The 20,525-nt window shown below is 41.8% G+C and overlaps 3 protein-coding genes across 3 annotated transcripts; all 3 read left to right on the top strand.

Annotated features, from left to right (window-relative positions):
• Positions 1–7,759: 7,759 nt before the first annotated feature.
• On the top strand, positions 7,760–9,316 carry LOC308158805 (tubulin alpha-1A chain-like; the record flags this gene model as incomplete). Its single annotated transcript, XM_080532504.1, has 3 exons — positions 7,760–7,979; positions 8,069–8,217; positions 8,336–9,316. Exons 1-3 carry the CDS (start codon positions 7,799–7,801, stop codon positions 9,314–9,316), a joined length of 1,311 nt encoding a protein of 436 aa, XP_080388630.1. The 5' UTR covers positions 7,760–7,798.
• Positions 9,317–12,088: 2,772 nt separating this feature from the next.
• On the top strand, positions 12,089–13,649 carry LOC308158804 (tubulin alpha-1A chain-like; the record flags this gene model as incomplete). Its single annotated transcript, XM_080532503.1, has 3 exons — positions 12,089–12,314; positions 12,405–12,553; positions 12,672–13,649. The coding sequence occupies exons 1-3, from the start codon at positions 12,194–12,196 to the stop codon at positions 13,647–13,649; spliced, it is 1,248 nt and encodes a 415-aa protein (XP_080388629.1). The 5' UTR covers positions 12,089–12,193.
• Positions 13,650–14,928: 1,279 nt separating this feature from the next.
• Positions 14,929–18,127, top strand: LOC308158721 (tubulin alpha chain-like). Its single transcript, XM_080532413.1, has 4 exons — positions 14,929–14,937; positions 16,317–16,539; positions 16,709–16,857; positions 16,972–18,127. Exons 1-4 carry the CDS (start codon positions 14,935–14,937, stop codon positions 17,947–17,949), a joined length of 1,353 nt encoding a protein of 450 aa, XP_080388539.1. The 5' UTR covers positions 14,929–14,934; the 3' UTR covers positions 17,950–18,127.
• The last annotated feature ends 2,398 nt before the right edge of the window (positions 18,128–20,525 follow it).

Genomic DNA, 20,525 nt, shown 5'->3' with positions numbered 1-20,525 from the left:
GCTTTATTTTATTTATGTTTTTGCGCTGCTAATGTGGTCATTGAAAACAGCTAGAGTATGCTAGTCACAAAGAAGGGGGAAAAAGGGAATGAACTCATGGATGTAATTGTACGAATGTAAGACTGCTTAAACACAAGACATGTCATGTAAAAGAAGTTGTTTTAGGAATTTGCCAGTTGCATGATTTGTTTTATCATATAGTCATTTACTTTGTAACGACTTGTCACACGCCTAGACAGACCTCTGTAGGTCACGCCCTCCTCTTCTGGCTCTGAGTCTTGGGGGCACACAGGCTAAGACTGATGTGTTCTCAACGTCGCTATCTCCCTCTACGTTTGCTGGGATTTCAAATGTTATCATAGGGAACATCGGGATTACTTTTTTCTTCATTATTACTTTTGTTTGGACATGTCGAAGTTGGGGCTTAACAACCTGTGGCTTTTGTCCCTGTGTTCCTATTTCATTAACATGTGTGGGTAAGTAATATCACAGAGTGAGCTGAGATAGAGATGGTAGAGAGGCATTTGGTGGTTGTGTATGAGGCACTGACTTTGAGTTATATATACATACATACAGACAGACAAACAGACAGACAGACAGGCAGGCAGGCCTGCTCACATCCAGAAGAATGAGAATAATGCATGCACATTTGCTGTTGGTCACATGAATGGGATAATCCACTCTACTAGTCTCACCATCCTTCCATCTGTGGGTCTGGCTGCGTGGATTATTAGTGACTGACAACTCAAAATATATTCACTGAAACAGGTTCTCTCTCTTTTCCTGCTCCCCACATCACTATACTTTAAGTCTCAATGTCCTCTTTCTATTTTGACCTAAGAAATGCAAAAAGACTGTTTCTGTTCTGAAACCATGTGACCTTATGTGATTTGTCTATTGTTTCACTGGCCTCTTGACTCGGGGGGGGGGGGGCTCCCACTAGATGACATGTTTTTCTCCCTGCCTCTGTTTCTTTCTGTTCTTCTGTTCCTCTCTCTTCCTAAGCAGTAGTTAGAGAAAAACAAAAAAAAACAAGACACACTAGCCTGTTATCCCCCTGAAACACTAGTGATTGGAACAGTGGTCAGCGTACACAAACCGATGTGCTATTCAGAACTGTATATTTTTGTATCAGTTCCTTTACTGTGAAAAGGATTCCTGGACACCTGACTGTTGACAGCCTTTGTGAAACACTGGAGCACAAGGCATGGCATGAACATGCTCTCTGTGGTATCAGCTTCAGTAGAACTCAGGTTTGGGCATCACTCTACGAGGAGTGAAGCTCGATGAATAATAATCCTCCCTTTACTCATCATGATCAAGATCATAATATCCTCACATATCTATCGGTGATGGAACGTGTTGGTGATGGCTGGAAGGTGATTCGATTGCAGCAGCATGAGTAATGAAAAACATGTTCAGAAAGGCTTAGAAATGTAAGTTCTGGTTAAAGAAGTGATGGAGTTAAACAAACAAGTATATCAGTGTATTCATTTATCCATATCCCCAAGCCCAGTTATACCAATGCCCATTTTGTGTCCTGCTGAAAACCAAAGCTAAACTCAAGTCAAATGAGGCAAGCAGATGTGTTCAACTTTTAGATCTAAATCTGATCACACTGTGAACAAATATTACTAATGTATTGTCTGTTAGTTGATGGCATGTCTGATCAAGCCTGTAACCAGCAGTCTTCTCTGTAACATTAAAGACAGGCTCAACACTGAACACTGTGTTCTTTATTTATCCTGCTTTTTTAGATCACATCAGAAAAAACGTTATTAAACCCTGCAGGGAAATTCAGTTGCCACAACAGATAATAACAATAACATAAACATATTCCGCAAACATCTTATAGAAAGTTAGCATAGCATTCAAGCCTACTATATTATACCAGATCCAAATCGATACAAATACATCGAAAAAGGATGTCAGCCAATAAACAAAGGCCAGAGCATCATGGGAGTTCAGAGGTATAATAGGCAAGCTGTCGGTAAGAATGAATGTCTCAACTTTCTGTATTGCATTTGGGAAAGATTAACCTATGGTTGAAGCTGAGGAACTTCACCCTTGGTGTCATGTCATCTGAAAGTGGGGCCTTTAATGATTAGTTCAGAGTTGAGTGATAATAAACTCAAAGTGGCACAATGGTCACTGGTAGTGTAGTGGATGTTGTACCATGAGTCCTACATACAGTAACTAAGCAGGACAAAAAACAGAAGGCACACAACCACCCCTCGCCTCACTCCAGCTGTCCTGCAGTTCTTCTCTTGCAGTCTCCATATTGTAACACCAGATGGCAGAGTGGAGTGATTTGCGTGACTTGACAGAATTTTGCACAGCATTTGAATAGCTCCCAATTTCAGCACCGCCCTGCAGTCCCGTTTCTCCATCACTTGATGGGCTCTGGGCCCTGAGTGAATATAAAAATGTTTCATTAGCCTAGTCTTTCAAAACATCCCAAAGCCATTTTACACTAAAAAAGATAAAACGGGAGATAAAACACAAATGTATCAAATCAAACACAGCCTGGTAAACAGCCTTATATAAATAAATATTATTTATTTAATTTATATAAGCCAAATAAAAAGGGTGGAGATATAACAGTGGGAGAACCAATAAAGCTTAAAATAGATGCGGGCTAGCTAAAAACAAGCCTGAATGTGGGTTTTGAGTTGAATTTTTAATGACCTGCGTTTCTGATGTGTGTGGAAGACAGTAGGCTACTGGTCTTGGGGCGGCGCGGAAGCGAGGGTGGGGGGCGACAGAGGAGGAGGAACGCGAGGCGCGTGATGGGGTGTAGTTCTGTGGGACGGAGGGGGGGGCTGCCAGTCGCTGGAGAGAACCGTAGGGTGAGTAGGAGGGTTTTAAAGATGCGCTATTGTGTAGCACCATGATAACGGTTGTGTGATGTGATGTGATTGCCTGTTTTATGGAACGTCGGAATTCTGGCAGCAGAGCTTTGGAAGGGTTGTCGTTTATTGAGGAGCTAGGTAATCCAGAGAAGATGCTGTACCTTTGTCACCCCCCGCTATATTTCAGTAGTCGGTGACAAAGGCATAAAAGGAAGGAATCAATTAGTATTTCTGCGTTGTTCAGCTCTTAGATATGACTATAAACATCTGAACGCACTGTGAAGGGAGTGCTAGTGAGGGTAGGAATCAGATGAATCAGGAGGGGGAAAAAACAGTTGGCCTATATATTTGATATAAGGTTCAAATAAAAGGCGCTACATTAATATAGGCTACGAGCCTACGACAGGGTCGGAGGGAAGAGGGATATCATATCATCATTGGAGATATTGAACTCGTTGGATTTTTTTAAAAATAACTGATTTGTAGGAGCATGACTTCGTTGTCGTTAGTTTTGAGGACGTTTTTGGTCATCCAGCTCTTGATATAATTTAGGTTGATGATAATGGGGGGTGGGGCGCAGTGGGTTTGGATGATAGTGTCGTCGGCATAGCAGCCATAGTGGAGCATTATTGCCAGGAGCGAAAAGATAACAAAGGAGTCTATATCCTGCCCCCTCGCTAACATCCCCTGGAACTGCATCTTGGAGGCTAGTGGTTTTGTGTTTTACTTGACAAACTGATGTCTTGTCAAGAGCTTGCAAGAAATACGATTAATTTAAAACCAAAAATAATACGATAATAAAAGAATACAATCAAATTAAAACCAGGATAGCTACACTTTACCTTTTAATTTCCTTATGACCCTTTCTCTCATCATTCAAAAATACAGAACGTTAAAATATGAGGTTCTAAAATGGTGAAGTGTCCCTTTAACAGAATCCAGATTGAAAATCTGCAAGCAGGTTGTTCAAATGCAGGTGGGATTAGAGTAATTACACGTTCCAGTATTTTGGAGAGAAAAGGGAGATTGGAAATTTGCCAGAAATTATTTAGGTAGTATACTTATTCTGTTAACAGGAGCATACAATATAAAAATACAATACCGGTCAGAAGTTTTGAACAACCTCAAAACACGGGTTAGTGTTAGTCATGTTTTTATTGAAATGTAGCTACAATTTTAAAAATCAAACAAATATATTAATCCCCAAATTACATTAACTAGTATCCTTGCATTAAATCGGACTCACTAGTATAACATAGATAAAACAAAGTAAAACGTAAACACATGCACAGAATAAAATGAAGAATAAAAACAAGGATACGAGAATAAAAACTAAGAATAAAAGATAAAACAATTCAGCTAAAACAATTACAAACTGAAGTACAGTGATTATAGATGAACTGTGCAAAGTTTGGAAGTACAGTACATCAATCTTTAAAGTGCGTTGCAGATCATGGCGCTTCTCCCTTACCGTACCAGAACCCGTACTCCCGCTTTGTTTTGGCTTTCTCCACTGCCAACTCGCCCGTACCAGGCCGTAGTACCCGGACTTATTTTAGCTACCCTTCTACGATGTGACGCTGCAGACCGTTGATTGGTTTGATTGATAAGTGACGCGTCATACAGCTGTTCTTTACAATGGTTCGAGAGCCTTGAGACCGAAAGCTCGCAATAAACATCGTTTTCTGCGCATATTTGAGTGTGCTATATTTGATACTCTTCAGCTGCAGCACCCCAGCTAAGTCTGGATGAGTGGTGGTATTGTCACTATATTGGGAATTTACATGGTGAAATGCATTCTTAGACATGACTGCTTCGTCATGATTACAAGGATGCCACTTGAAATGCATGAAACCCAAGTTTATTCCTCTCTACACACATGTTCACCTAGTATTTGATTGCCTGTAGGCCAGTCACGAATGGTCCCAGTAGCTTCAGACATATTGTAGCTTCGGTCTCAGTATTGTAGGTTTAATCCTGTTCTTTTACTAACTGCTAAGACCACAATATAGTAAGCTAGTTACTTTAGCTAGCTAAAGATATTGGCCCCCCAAATCATTTTACAACTTGTTTAGCAATTATGTTACAATGTTTCCAGGGCTCTCAAGTACACGCATTTCAACCCGTTCACACGCTCACATGCCACACCTTGTCTCACGCCCAATGCGTGAGACTTGAGAGCCCTGTGTTTCTGTCGAACCCCGCAGTGAAGGTATCAAGTAATGTAGCTAGCGAACAGAAGTGGGGACTGTCCCGACTCGCTCCGGGTCTGTTGTGGATAATGGAAAGCGTTTCTGAAAATACGGTACGGGTAGGATACAAATGCGTTGTACTGTACCGCTGTACCGTCCCGGTCTGGTCTATGGAGAAGCGCCATTATCTCCACCTTTGTGCAAATGGAGGACGTGCAGTTTTCCAGACTCTAGGAATTACACAAGTAGAAATTAAGAGATTAAAAATATGAGTCAAATGTTCAGCAATTAAGAGGGCAGAGAGTTTAAGAAAGAGCCAGAGCCCAGTTTCTGGGCAAGAATAAGGATGACAATTCAGAGGAAATCCAAGGACTATCTGTTCTTTACTCTAAACTGTTTTAAAATGTACAATAGATAAGAACGTTTTGGTTTTTAAAAATCTAATGCTAATTCAACATCAGGAATAGCAGAAGTAAGTAAATATCACTGTTATAAAGGTAATTTAAAAACACCTGTTCATTAACATTTCTTAGATTTCTCCTAATAGTAATTCTAGAGGGAGTACTCGTCATATGTGTGTCTCTAATGCATGCAATAGGACAATGATCACTAATACCTACATCAAGGACACCACTAGCAGTAATTGTGTTACTCCTATTAGAGAAAATTAAGGTAGACCTTAAGGATTCTTCAGATTAGGTCTACTAGGTTCATTTATCAACTGGGATCAATTAAGACTAGAAAAGATATCATTTAAATGGTCTGAGGCATTTGACATCCAGTAAATATCAAAATCTCCCAAAACTATAAATTTAGAATTGACATAGTTAGAGAGTAACCCAGCCAATAGATCAATAGACCAAGCAGAGGCTGAAGGAGGTCTATAGATCCCTATAACTATAAGAGAATTGTTGAATCCACAATCAACATTGAGAGCAATGAATTCAAAACAATTAATTTAATTTAATTTAATTTTGCCATTTAGCAGACGCTTTTATCCAAAGCGACTTACAATTACGAATTACAGGGACATTCCCCCTGGTGTAACTGAGGGCTAAGTGCCTTACCCAAGGGCACACTAGTAGTGGTGTGGCTTCAGGCGGGATTTGAACTCACAACCTTCCGATCCCAAGTCCAACTCACTATCCACTAGACCACCACTACCCTAAATTAGGTAAAGTTACAGAGTGTAAAATAGAGACAGTATACTGTATAACAAGATTTGACATAAATAGCCACCCCACCACCTCTTTTACCAGGTTTATCAATTCTAAAGATGTCATAATCATTTATGGCCACCTCAGAATCACTATTACTAATCTTCAACCGGGTTTCAGAGAGAGGCAAAATATCAGGATCAGTTTGAGAAATTGAAACATCAATTTGTAATTGTTTACCCATTATGATTGGCGAGAGGTGGTGGAGAGTTGGCTTGTGTCTCAAGCTACGGTTGTTTCCTCAGTTGGCAGTTACCTCAACTTTTATTTAATTTAATTTACCAGGTATGATATGAAATAGATAAACAAATAAAAATAAACAATTTGAACAACCAACGCAAGAAAGATTGCTTGGCATCTATGAAACTTCAAATGATGTATACACTATTAGAGGACACTATACTGCATACAGTAGGTAGATAGTTTCCTGCATCAAGCCTTTGTTCCACAAAACCATACCAACAATAGCTGTTTGAATGAGAGGGTTGCAATGGAGTAGCCGTTACCTAGGCTGTTGCCGTTACCACAGGTTACACACAACCAGGCATTAAACACAACAGACCCCTGCCAGGCTGCTGGGACCAGAGGAGGGAGGGGGAGGTGGGCCTTACACATAACAATGGTCCAAGCAACAGAGCTATGGGGGAAGGGCATTCAAACAAAGCAAAATATTCTGTCTTTAACAAGGCTGTGGTATCCCCACTAATAGAGTATGTTGTTCTCAAACAATTGTGGTAGCATGGATTGTTCTCTGGTGTGAAAAGATCTAACGAAAGTCCCCTAGGCAACTTATTGTCTTATAAGGTGCGGTTGATTGGTCGGTCAGGGTTACACATTATCTTTGTGGATGTCGAGAGGTTATTGATGTGTGACCGGCTTGTTTGCACTGTGTGCTCAATTATTGGCTTTCCTCTTCACAGGCAGAGCCTCCTCGATCATACAAACAAGAGTTAACCCCTCTGTTACCAACAACAAAGTGTGGTTGCCAAGGTGTTCACAAGCCCTATAAATACAGAGGAACTGCCACAGAGACACACACCGAAGACTTCTCAAGCAGATCCCTAACGTCAGCCTGAAGAAACCGCAATAATGGTAAGCTTTTAGATGCTGTTTTTTTTTTTACACTGAACTGCTTTTTGTTCCATGCCTTGACAGAATCATTCACACAAAAATATATGGAGTGGATAGAAATTAATAATTTCATGAAAAAGAATCCTGATATAATGTAGTTGTATATAATGTGTGCCCAACTGTATTTCATCAATTTTTTTGTATTTTCACTCTGTGGATGGCAATGAAATGCAGTCTATTTGTTTGAGAATTAATACAATTCTGTAAAATAAATAAATATATATATATAGTTTAAATGAAAAGAAACATTGTTCTCATGGTTAATGTTGTTTAATTACTTGCTCTATATCTAAATTGAATCAGCTTGTAGTTGTGGTTTTCCCAAAGGTTAATATGTAATTTTCTGTCCTATCCCTCTTTCAAGCGTGAGTGCATCTCTGTTCATGTCGGCCAAGCCGGAGTCCAGATGGGCAATGCATGTTGGGAGCTGTACTGCCTGGAGCATGGTATTCAGCCTGATGGGCAGATGCCCAGCGACAAGACCATTGGAGGAGGAGACGACTCATTCAACACCTTCTTCAGTGAGACTGGGGCTGGAAAACACGTACCTCGTGCAGTCTTTGTGGACCTGGAGCCCACCGTCATAGGTAAATAAATTGACAAATTAGTCATGGACGTTCATACTAGTATCCACACCTCATCAAGTGAATAATAAGAGCACATGTCATGTCCCCAGATGAGGTGCGAACCGGGACCTATCGTCAGTTGTTCCACCCTGAGCAGCTGATCACAGGCAAGGAGGATGCTGCCAACAACTATGCCCGTGGCCATTACACTATTGGCAAGGAGATCATCGACCTGGTGCTTGACAGGACTCGCAAACTGGTAAGATAATTCTAGACTCTGTTACTCATGTAATTGTACTTCTTTCCTCTATTAAAACATGAATATTATGAAAAACAAGGGCCTCTCCTCTTAACACGCTCCCCTCTGTTTTATTCAGGCTGACCAGTGCACTGGGCTCCAAGGTTTCCTCATCTTCCACTCCTTTGGTGGAGGCACTGGTTCTGGTTTCACCTCCCTGCTGATGGAACGCCTCTCAGTCGACTACGGAAAGAAGTCCAAGCTTGAGTTTGCCATCTATCCAGCTCCCCAGGTGTCCACTGCTGTGGTGGAGCCTTACAACTCCATCCTGACCACCCACACCACCCTGGAGCACTCTGACTGTGCCTTCATGGTGGACAATGAGGCCATCTATGATATCTGCCGCAGGAACCTGGACATTGACCGCCCCACCTACACCAATCTCAACAGGCTCATTGGTCAGATTGTCTCCTCTATCACCGCCTCCCTTCGCTTTGACGGAGCCTTGAATGTGGACCTGACAGAGTTCCAAACCAACTTGGTGCCCTACCCCCGTATCCACTTCCCTCTGGCCACCTATGCTCCAGTCATCTCCGCTGAGAAGGCCTACCATGAGCAGTTATCTGTCTCTGAGATCACAAATGCCTGTTTCGAGCCAGCCAATCAGATGGTGAAGTGTGATCCTCGACATGGCAAGTACATGGCCTGCTGCCTGCTGTACCGTGGTGATGTTGTGCCCAAAGATGTCAACTCTGCCATTGCCACCATCAAGACCAAGCGCACCATCCAGTTTGTGGACTGGTGTCCCACTGGCTTCAAGGTGGGTATCAACTACCAACCACCCACCGTAGTGCCTGGAGGAGACCTGGCCAAGGTTCAGAGGGCTGTGTGCATGCTGAGCAACACCACCGCCATCGCTGAGGCCTGGGCTAGGCTCGACCACAAGTTTGACCTGATGTACGCCAAGAGGGCCTTTGTGCACTGGTATGTGGGAGAGGGCATGGAGGAGGGAGAGTTCTCTGAGGCCAGAGAAGACATGGCAGCCCTGGAGAAGGATTATGAAGAGGTGGGCACAGACAGTGTAGGGGACGAGGGAGAGGAGGAGGGAGAAGAGTACTAAGGTCGTAAGATGTGAAGACCACGAATGTTTAGTGTTGTAACCCCATGAACAACTGTTAACTTTCATTGCATACATAACAGTGACAATTCTCTAACTGCATTTGAAATGGCATTTCTTATAAATGACATTATTTTGTGAAAGAAATACTAAATAAAAAAGCCATGTCAATGCCCTCTATTCATGTGTCATGCTTGCTCAATACCTCTTTCTGCATATACCCCGAAGTCTGCAGTCTCTGAACTAGAACTATTCCGTAGTGACAAGTTTTGCCCCAAAGCAAGTCAGTCGTATCATGTGGAATGTGTAAAGACAATTCTCTGACAACCACCACACACAGCAATTACTAAAACTAATGGTGTGCTCTCTATCTCTCCTCAGCTATTCTCCTGTCTCCCCCAGATGTGGTAACGTGTTTTGTTAAGACTGTTGAGTTCTATAAACACATCACTTTGTGCGTTAAGGTCAGCTCACGGTCGTCTGCCTGCCAACTCAGATCTCCTTTCCTAGGGAACAAGCCGCCATCCTCAGCGGACTGCCAGTTGTAAACAGTATATTATTACTACTCAAGAAAAGATTAAGTAAGCCATGTTCTGTCAATCCTCACATGGTGAATACTGGCTGTTCCTCGAGTATCTATGGTTACAGTCAAACACTATCATAGCTACAGGGCTTGTACCGTCGGTTTGGTATTTTGACAGCAAACTCAACAGCAGTGGTCCAACCACAATTGTTATGATGACCATAAACAAAATCAAACCAAATACTGAGTGGGAGGTGTGCAATTGACTGCATGAACCATAAAACTAGATAAGCAAGGTACAGTATATGCTCTTATCATAGACATGTCAGGCTAACATTCTGTACTGTTAATGATAAAAATTGATAAAACCTTATCTTTTGAAAGTAAGGAAACCTTGTATGTAAATACTTGTTTTAACTTTGTAGACCACAGACATCTACTTCAGCACTCTGTTATTGTCACCTAAGCTTCCCTCCAGGTGCTTGTTCACCTGTAGGTAAATTTGCATTGCAAACTAAGCTCTATTGCTATGGTGACGGGACAATGATCTCCTGTAACAAAAGCCTATTCAGGTCACCCTGGGGAGGCATCCATTTTCTTTCTTCAGGGCAATGGGACATGGTCTCAAGAAAATGGATCCTTTGCATTTGTACAGTTTGCACTGTCAATTTGAACAATGTCCTTTAAAATAAATGCATCAATAACAATCTGAATAGTAACATAAACTACTGTAAAACAAAAGCCACTATCTAGTCATATGAAGACATAAATGTTTAATCTCAAAATGTATTACAAGTATTCGAGCAATCTAAGATTACATTGAGACCGAACAATTCAGTGATGGAAATAAAGATTAATTTAGATTCAACTTTATTAACACTGCACAGAGTACAAGTAGCTTACTGAGACAACGAAATGTAGTTTATCATCTGGCCAGATAGTGCAAAAAGTGTCATAGTGCAAACAAATGAATACTGTAGACAGTGCTTAGTATTACCATATAAGGTATTACAGTTAGTATACATAAATGAATATAAGAATTGAATATACATTAGAAGAATATCATTGATAGGCCTACAGTTGAACAAGGGCAGTAGGTCTTGAGGTATGTTACATATATTTAAGATGTATAATTAGATGATTAGAATGAATTAGATTTAAGATGTATAATTAGACCAATATAATAAATATGGTACGTGTAAACAAGCATAGTGCGAAAGCTAAATTGAAGCCCAGAGTGTGCAGACAGTGGAGGTCTGGGAGGAGGGTACACTGATACTAGGAGTCAACGTTCCTCTTGTTGGGGGGCGGCTGGGAGGGGAGGTGGGGTGGGGCAATCGCCGGGAAGCAAAGTGAACACATATCGTAAATATGGGTCGTATTTCGCTGTTATTGAGCTTCTTTGTTTGGTAGTAACCCATCTGTCTAACAGAAGGCATGCCACCATTCCTTGGGTCTGTGCGGTGTAGCATAGCAATGCATTTACTCTTTGTTCTCACCCCTATCTTTCAGTTAATAATCTAAGAAGGTGTCAATTTATCCAAGTTCTCCGATTACCACAACATGCACAGCTGTTGCCTAGCAATCTTGCGTGGCTATAAAGCAGCCCCCTGTACTTCTAACAGACACGGCATCCACAAATTCCAAACTCTGACCAACCGATACAAGAGAATCAAACATGGTGAGGAACATTTATAAATATAATAATTTTGCGCATATAAAAGTAAAAAAAAAAGTTTCATGTTCTATATTATTAAATTAAAAATTAATAGTTAATGGATTTCAGACATTTTCTGGTTAGCTTTGCTTTTATGATCAATATAACTATTTAACTATGTTCATTGTAAAAAGAAACACTAAACATGCCACAGAGAATATGGTTAGAAATTCAGGTCAGACTGCAATGTTGCCCCTACATCAATGCAGTAACTCTGTGATTACTCAGACCAACATTGTATTGGCATGATGCTGTTACATTACAGTACATTAATATTTGCTATTCAATTGCATAGTAATGGAGTTAAGTGTTTGTGTTATTACACAATTGGAATAAGGTGTAATAGGACAAACTGTTCAAACCTGAACTAAATGTAGCCTACTGTAGTATGCAATTATATCATTACCATTTAACAACATGTTAGTATGAAGTTGCTCCTACAGTAGTTTAATATCACATTACTACAGAGGTAGGGAAAGCTAATGTCAAAGCAGCTTGCTTGAAAGGTTTTCAAAACGTTTTGCCTTTCTTTCTAAAGCGTGAATGCATCTCCATCCATGTTGGCCAAGCTGGAGCTCAGATTGGGAATGCATGCTGGGAGCTATACTGCTTGGAGCATGGTATTCAGCCTGATGGGCAGATGCCCAGTGATAAGACCATTGGAGGAGGAGACGACTCCTTCAACACCTTTTTTAGTGAGACTGGGGCGGGAAAACACGTACCTCGTGCAGTCATGGTGGACCTGGAGCCCACCGTTATCGGTAAAGACAAGCTTTTAACCGTTGGTTGATTTCAACTACCATTAGATTTAAAAGCCATCAGTTGTGTAGTCAATAAATGTCTCCCTATAGATGAGGTGCGAACCGGGACCTATCGTCAGCTGTTCCACCCTGAGCAGCTGATCACAGGCAAGGAGGATGCTGCCAACAACTACGCCCGTGGCCATTACACTATCGGCAAGGAGATCATCGACCTGGTGCTTGACAGGACTCGCAAGCTGGTAAGATAATTCTAGACTCTAATACTCATGTAAGTGTGCTTCTTTCCTCTATTAAAACATGAATATGATGAAAAACAAGGGCCTCTCCTCTTAACACGCTCCCCTCTGTTTTATTCAGGCTGACCAGTGCACTGGGCTCCAAGGTTTCCTCATCTTCCACTCCTTTGGTGGAGGCACTGGTTCTGGTTTCACCTCCCTGCTGATGGAACGCCTCTCAGTCGACTACGGAAAGAAGTCCAAGCTTGAGTTTGCCATCTATCCAGCTCCCCAGGTGTCCACTGCTGTGGTGGAGCCTTACAACTCCATCCTGACCACCCACACCACCCTGGAGCACTCTGACTGTGCCTTCATGGTGGACAATGAGGCCATCTATGATATCTGCCGCAGGAACCTGGACATTGAGCGTCCCACCTACACCAACCTCAACAGGCTCATTGGTCAGATTGTCTCCTCCATCACCGCCTCCCTTCGCTTTGACGGAGCCTTGAATGTGGACCTGACAGAGTTCCAAACCAACTTGGTGCCCTACCCCCGTATCCACTTCCCTCTGGCCACCTATGCTCCAGTCATCTCCGCTGAGAAGGCCTACCATGAGCAGTTATCTGTGGCCGAGATCACAAATGCCTGTTTCGAGCCAGCCAATCAGATGGTGAAGTGTGATCCTCGACATGGCAAGTACATGGCCTGCTGCCTGCTGTACCGTGGTGATGTTGTGCCCAAAGATGTCAACTCTGCCATTGCCACCATCAAGACCAAGCGCACCATCCAGTTTGTGGACTGGTGTCCCACTGGCTTCAAGGTAGGTATCAACTACCAACCACCCACCGTAGTGCCTGGAGGAGACCTGGCCAAGGTTCAGAGGGCTGTGTGCATGCTGAGCAACACCACCGCCATCGCTGAGGCCTGGGCTAGGCTCGACCACAAGTTTGACCTGATGTACGCCAAGAGGGCCTTTGTGCACTGGTATGTGGGAGAGGGCATGGAGGAGGGAGAGTTCTCTGAGGCCAGAGAAGACATGGCAGCCCTGGAGAAGGATTATGAAGAGGTGGGCACAGACAGTGTAGGGGATGGAGAGGAGGAGGGGGAGGAATATTAGATATTAGATTAGGTGATTAACTCTTGTAAAGAATGATGTTTGTGAACTATCTAAATTATTCTGTAATTATGTGTTTTTATTAACTATCCACTAATGAATGTATATTCAAATGTTCACAGTATAGAGGATGAGGAAGAGGAGGAAGGGACAGGGGTTCTATACATAATTTGTAAAATACCTTAATTAATCTGTAATTAATATCTACTTGAAATGCAACATAAGAATTTGTATTCAATAAACCTTGCATTTTCACAAGACATTGTTTCAACAAGGCAAAGTAATTTGAACACCTTTTAGGGAAAACGTGAACATAAAAACATTTTGTTGAGGACCAACATTCACTTCATAGTGTGCATATGAAACAATCCATGCAGACACTGCATTCTTCTGTCTCTTTAATATTTGCATGTTTCCAAAACACATTTGGTTTCATTGTTTAAATGACAATCAACACATTGATCGTCTTTACAAGCTCTTAAAGGAGGGGTTCTACTTTTGTATGCATCACTATATTCAAAGAGCCTCACCAACCCCCATACATGACATATATACATTGTGAAACTATCGCAACAATTGGTCAAAGAAACCTGAAAAAGTAGTGGTGACAGTTAACTGGCAGTATTCTCTAAATGTTTTAGTCATAACAAGTATGTTTATTCCATTTTACATTCCAGTCTCTGGAGAACTAAGACCCACACAAGAGAATATCAAGAAGTCTAAGGTGTGGTTTTTGAGCAGAGCTGAAGTATCAAGACATTATTTTCACGCTTACTCTACTGACTGAAAAAAGGTTTCATTTGAACAAGATTCTCTCTATATTTTAGACAAAGAGCTTTCAGTTTACATCTCTACTGTCTGTGCTAAGTAGAAGGTAACCCCTCCCTAACACTGTCTTTCACTGTTGAGCTCACTTACTTCCCCTCAAGACCATTTAAACAGTGTTTCTCTATTCCCACTGTGTAACGTTATGTTGCAGAGCATTTTCTGCATGTGCATTTCTGCATTTTCTGCATTTTCTGCAGTGATTAAAACACTGTATTGGATTAAAAAACGACCTTTGAGTGTGGAGTAACCTATGTGTTTTGAAAGCAGATCTAATAGCTCTGTCTGAGGGGCCGCCCCTTTTGTGTGCTAACAGTCACTCCCGCCAACAGAGAACATGGCGCTTCCTGCTCCCCCCCTCCGCCAGACTCTCTCTATAAAAACCCCGCCTTGACTCCTCTCCTCCATTGCAGCCTTCATTCTCCGAATCCTCAACGTCGGCTAGAAGGAAAAATCATCCAAAATGGTGAGTAATGATGCAGCATCTATCAAAAGACAAAAACAAATATCAAATCTATTTTTTTATTATCTAAATAACAAAGAGAGAGAAGATCATGTGTCTTTAGAACTACACAACGATTGTGAATAATAACACAAAAAAAGTGTAGCCTATCTTTTAAATATGTTATGATCATATACTATCATTATTACCATTATTCATTGTTAAATGTTTTTTTATTTAATGGATGGCAATTAAAAGCGGTGTTACTGTACTTGGATTAAGCCGGGGCAGTGTGTGCTCAGTGTATGCTCAGAAGTGACTCGCTTCGGGACATACACGACTTAAGCCAGAAAACTGGCGCAGTTTCCCCACAGTGGTTAAAAAAACGTTGCAGTCAGCAGTATTTCATTCATTTAGTCAAATAGAATATCGTGTTACGGCAGCAGGGCTAAGTAGACATGGCATTATTTCTTCTGGTTAATGGTATTTTTAAATTATTATTATTTGTTATGTATTAATGATTGTGGGGGTAATAAAGACAGTACATCATACATATAGCCCATCTTGGGCATAGTAGTTTTAGAAATGATGGTGGGATAATACATGTAGCCCATCTCGGGCATAGGTAGTTTAAGAGTTTCTACTCCGGAAGGCGCAATCTGATAACTCTCTTGCCGGTGAACGTTACACAAAGCAGCGCGCTTAAGGCTGGGTGGGGGTGGGGAGTGGCCTACTCTATGGATTCTTTGTAGCACACTGTATCACCCTGAGCTGCTGCTGGGCTGCTGTACATGGATTTCGGGGAGGGGAGGGGAGGGGGGGGGCTCAATCTTTGTAGGGCTGCAGTAACACAAGTCCCATGTGACTCAGCATTCAGCTGCATAGAATACACCAGCCAAGCACATGCTGAGATTGAACCAAGCTCATAGTTCAAGCACCTGTCGTTTATAAAAGAGGGATACATGTGCAAGAATTGAAGAACGGACAAGTATAAAACAATGATTTCCATTGTATATGTTGAATTGATAATACTTTGAAGGTGGTAAAAACGTGGTAAAAAAAACCCGGCTTTATGCCAACAGGAAATTCCATTGGATCCCTAAGGGAGATCCCTAAATTGGGACAATAAGTATGTGTGTACTTTGTGCAAAGCACATGAGATACTGTGGGTTATGCATTAGAGCAGTCTGTATTCGGAAATGTTAGAGAACAAAGTAATCATGACTGATCACGGTTCTTCTCCTTTAATTCAAAGACGTCTGCACTTTTAACTGCATGGTCATGGATCCTTGTCCGCAGTTCAACAAAAAGTCTAGGCATCGGCCATCTTAAACAGGCTAAACTTGTCCGAACTTGAAATGGGAAAAGAATGATGACACAAGCTCCTTCCTTTTTCTCTGCAGCGTGAGTGTATTTCCATGCATGTCGGCCAAGCCGGAGTACAGATGGGCAATGCCTGCTGGGAGCTGTACTGCCTGGAGCATGGTATTCAGCCTAATGGGCAGATGCCCAGCGACAAGACCATTGGAGGAGGAGACGACTCATTCAACACCTTCTTCAGTGAGACTGGGGCTGGAAAACACGTACCTCGTGCAGTCTTTGTGGACCTGGAGCCCACCGTCATAGGTAAATTGACAAAAGCAGTCATGGACGTTCATACTAGTATCCACATCTCATCAGCCTACTGTTTATAGGTAAAACAACACAACGTGTAAAACAGGCATTTCTTCCACACGGTTAGGGATCCGTAATCATATGATTGATTGTAACCTCTTTCCAATCTGTTATTCCACAGATGAGGTGCGTACAGGTATCTACCGCCAGCTGTTCCACCCAGAGCAGCTGATCACAGGCAAGGAAGATGCTGCCAACAACTACGCCCGTGGCCATTACACCATTGGAAAGGAGATAATTGACATGGTACTTGACAGGACTCGCAAACTGGTAAGCCACTACATTGTTAATTCTCCGATATCAGGTTCAGAACATAATACTGATACCAAACGTATGAATTGAATACCAGAATGTGTCTCAATTCCTCCCCTCTGTTTTATTCAGGCTGACCAGTGCACTGGGCTCCAAGGTTTCCTCATCTTCCACTCCTTTGGTGGAGGCACCGGTTCTGGTTTCACCTCCCTGCTGATGGAACGCCTCTCAGTCGACTACGGAAAGAAGTCCAAGCTTGAGTTTGCCGTTTACCCTGCTCCCCAGGTGTCCACTGCTGTGGTGGAGCCTTACAACTCCATCCTGACCACCCACACCACCCTGGAGCACTCTGACTGTGCCTTCATGGTGGACAATGAGGCCATCTATGATATCTGCCGCAGGAACCTGGACATTGACCGCCCCAGCTACACCAACCTCAACAGGCTCATTGGTCAGATTGTCTCCTCCATCACCGCCTCCCTTCGCTTTGACGGAGCCTTGAATGTGGACCTGACAGAGTTCCAAACCAACTTGGTGCCCTACCCCCGTATCCACTTCCCTCTGGCCACCTATGCTCCAGTCATCTCCGCTGAGAAGGCCTACCATGAGCAGCTGTCTGTTGCTGACATCACTAATGCCTGCTTCGAGCCAGCCAATCAGATGGTGAAGTGTGATCCTCGACATGGCAAGTACATGGCCTGCTGCCTGCTGTACCGTGGTGATGTTGTGCCCAAAGATGTCAACTCCGCTATTGCCACCATCAAGACCAAGCGCACCATCCAGTTTGTGGACTGGTGTCCCACTGGCTTCAAGGTGGGTATCAACTACCAACCACCCACCGTAGTGCCTGGAGGAGACCTGGCCAAGGTTCAGAGGGCTGTGTGCATGCTGAGCAACACCACCGCCATCGCTGAGGCCTGGGCTAGGCTCGACCACAAGTTTGACCTGATGTACGCCAAGAGGGCCTTTGTGCACTGGTATGTGGGAGAGGGCATGGAGGAGGGAGAGTTCTCTGAGGCCAGAGAAGACATGGCAGCCCTGGAGAAGGATTATGAAGAGGTGGGCACAGACAGTGTCAATGAAGAAGATGAAGAAGGAGAGGAATACTGAAAAGGATGTGACAACTCCTGCTGATGCCCCATTATAATCTCAGTCCCTGCTAATGCAAGTGCAAATAGGTTAGGCCTATACAACACAAAGGGTCAAATGGACAAGTTATAGTGGAATCATTCCATGTCAACATTCCATTGAGCTACAAGAACCTTCCTGCCTTACATCAACCAGGAAAATGAAATGATGAAATACAAATATAAAAACATGTTTTTGTCTTGTGTTTATTGGATCAAAGAAAAGCCTCATCGTAATTCATTAGAAATGTAGCAGGTTTCAAACATTAACCATCACAACACTTTCTCACGATGTTTCAGGTCATATCCTAAGCTACTTTATTAAAAATAATAATAGCCTAATCCATTCACAAGATCACTGAATAGAAAAGGTCACAATGCAACAACTATACCACAGATACATTAAAGTGTGACAAACTAATACTAAAGGAAATGGTTAACCCAAACTACAATACCACATATTTGGTTCCTTGCTCTGAAAGGGTCCATGACTTGCATAAACAGAACCTTTTAGTTTGTCTTTGTTCTTAGACTAGTTTCAGGGTAAGGAACCAAATATGTGATTTTGTAATTTAAATGAATTATCCCTTTAAGCGAATGTCTGAAATAGAAGATGACTGACACTCATTTAGAAAATGGTTACCATGGAAAACCTCATAATCCTCTTATTCATGTGTTCACTGCTACCATGAGGAGATTAGAGATGCATGAGTGGTATGGTTGTTGCATGACGTTCTGATGTGAAATCCCACGTTGACCTTCATTGCAGGATAAAGTCATGTTGCTGATTACACCACAGACCACACCCAGTCTGGAGGACGTGAGTGAGAAAACAAGTGTCCCTTTGTTTTTCCTTCTGTGTGATTAACCCACCCTGCCTTATGTTCTAACACAGCCCTAACTAACTACAATCAAGATAGTACAAGGATTTGATAAAGGGTGCAGAGAAGAAGCAGTATGCTAGAACAAAAAAAACATAATCTGTCATCGGGGAAGATGATGGAATCCAATTATATTGGAATCATTCATTTGAATGCAGGTTAACACGAACTTTAATGGCGGACAAAATCCACTGGTGCGGAGGAGAGCAGTGACAGCAGTACCATTTCTTTATATAAAAAGTGTGATATATAAAATAACACAGCGTTGTTATGTATGTTGCCCCTGATGCTAACGAGCTACTATGTTACTAGCATAGAAATTCGTGTTAGAATATTAATGATTACTCGTTGCTAACTAGCTTGCCAGCTAACGCGATGTATCTGGTAACCTAGCAACATGAACCACTTCTTCGCACATTTTTCTCTCCACATCTCTACCATAGATAATATAATATAGTATATTATTATTCTATATTCTATGATCTCTACAAGGGCTCTATTGTACTCTTCTACAAGTTGTCGAAGATGTATTTTGATTTTTTGTTTGTTTACCTTTGAAGAACAAGTACGATCTATATCACACTGGCAACATCACCACCTAGGCTACATCCGGTGTATGGAAATGAGTATTACTTCCAAATAAAAGCGCCCACGTTAAACTTGTTTCAGGATTTAGAAATAGTCAACATGAATAAAGTAACCATACATTATATTGAACTTATTTCTGGAAACATGTAATCCTCTCAATGTATGATTTGTGTTTTAAAGGGTTTCTAATTCGAATAGGCTACCCTAATTACCCAGATGAAAGACTGCTGGACTGCATAATGGTGCTGGTCTGACTTTTATAATCTTTTAAATTGTATATACTTTGTTCTGTAATATTTCCATATTATATGAAAAACCACTGTGAAAACATTGTATATAACAATTGTAAATAACATAGATTGGACATTGATATAATAGATTTCAGAGAAAGACACCACTTTTTGCAGCACATATCACGAAAGGGTTTATTAATTGTCACACAAAGTTACAAAATAGGCATTTTTCATACTGTAAGATTTTTTGTTTATTTTTCTGATTTGCTTGAGGTATACAACAATAATTTAATGAATCATTTACAATTATCTCAATGGCACACAGGAAGAGAAGACGGTGACTCAAAGGTTAGTAATTTTTTTCCAAGTGTTAGTAATGAGAGAACAAAGTAGGTGAATGAACAGATTTAAACAGAACAGTGGGCTATGTAAACATCACACTCTGAAGGGCAAGGAGAGTTAGAGAGTGCTTGCTGGCAACTCTCAACTCACACCCTTGTTTTCTAAACAAGACAACGTCTAAAACCTTTGTTATGGCATTATCTCTCATAGGTAATTCCCACTGATGTAAAACGTTCAAATTACAATATGAATCATTGAGAGACAGAAAAGCTTGACGCAGCTTGACACAACTTGGAAACAGCTCACAATAGAACCCTGTCAGAGGCCTTACAGAAGATGGCAGAAATCACTCGTTACGAGAAAGGGGGCCTTTGTCTACAGAGAGTAGCAAGAAATTGAAGGCATCATCCAAAGGGGAGGAAAAGCACAAAGAACAGCTTGGTCATTCTTCATGATTCTGTAGAGAAAAGGCAAGGTAAGACACAGTTGATGGTTTAAGATACAATTCCATGTGC

Source organism: Nansenia antarctica (assembly GCF_963989245.1).
Source record: "Nansenia antarctica genome assembly, chromosome: 5".
Classification (NCBI taxonomy): domain Eukaryota; kingdom Metazoa; phylum Chordata; class Actinopteri; order Argentiniformes; family Microstomatidae; genus Nansenia; species Nansenia antarctica.
Note: the sequence above shows the minus strand (reverse complement) of the source record. Positions and strands in the feature narration are given on the sequence as shown.

Coding starts and splice junctions, on each gene's coding strand:
- LOC308158721 (XM_080532413.1), top strand. Junction 16,540..16,708: donor CCTGGAGCCCACCGTCATAG/GTAAATTGACAA, acceptor GTTATTCCACAG/ATGAGGTGCGTACAGGTATC. Junction 16,858..16,971: donor TTGACAGGACTCGCAAACTG/GTAAGCCACTAC, acceptor TGTTTTATTCAG/GCTGACCAGTGCACTGGGCT.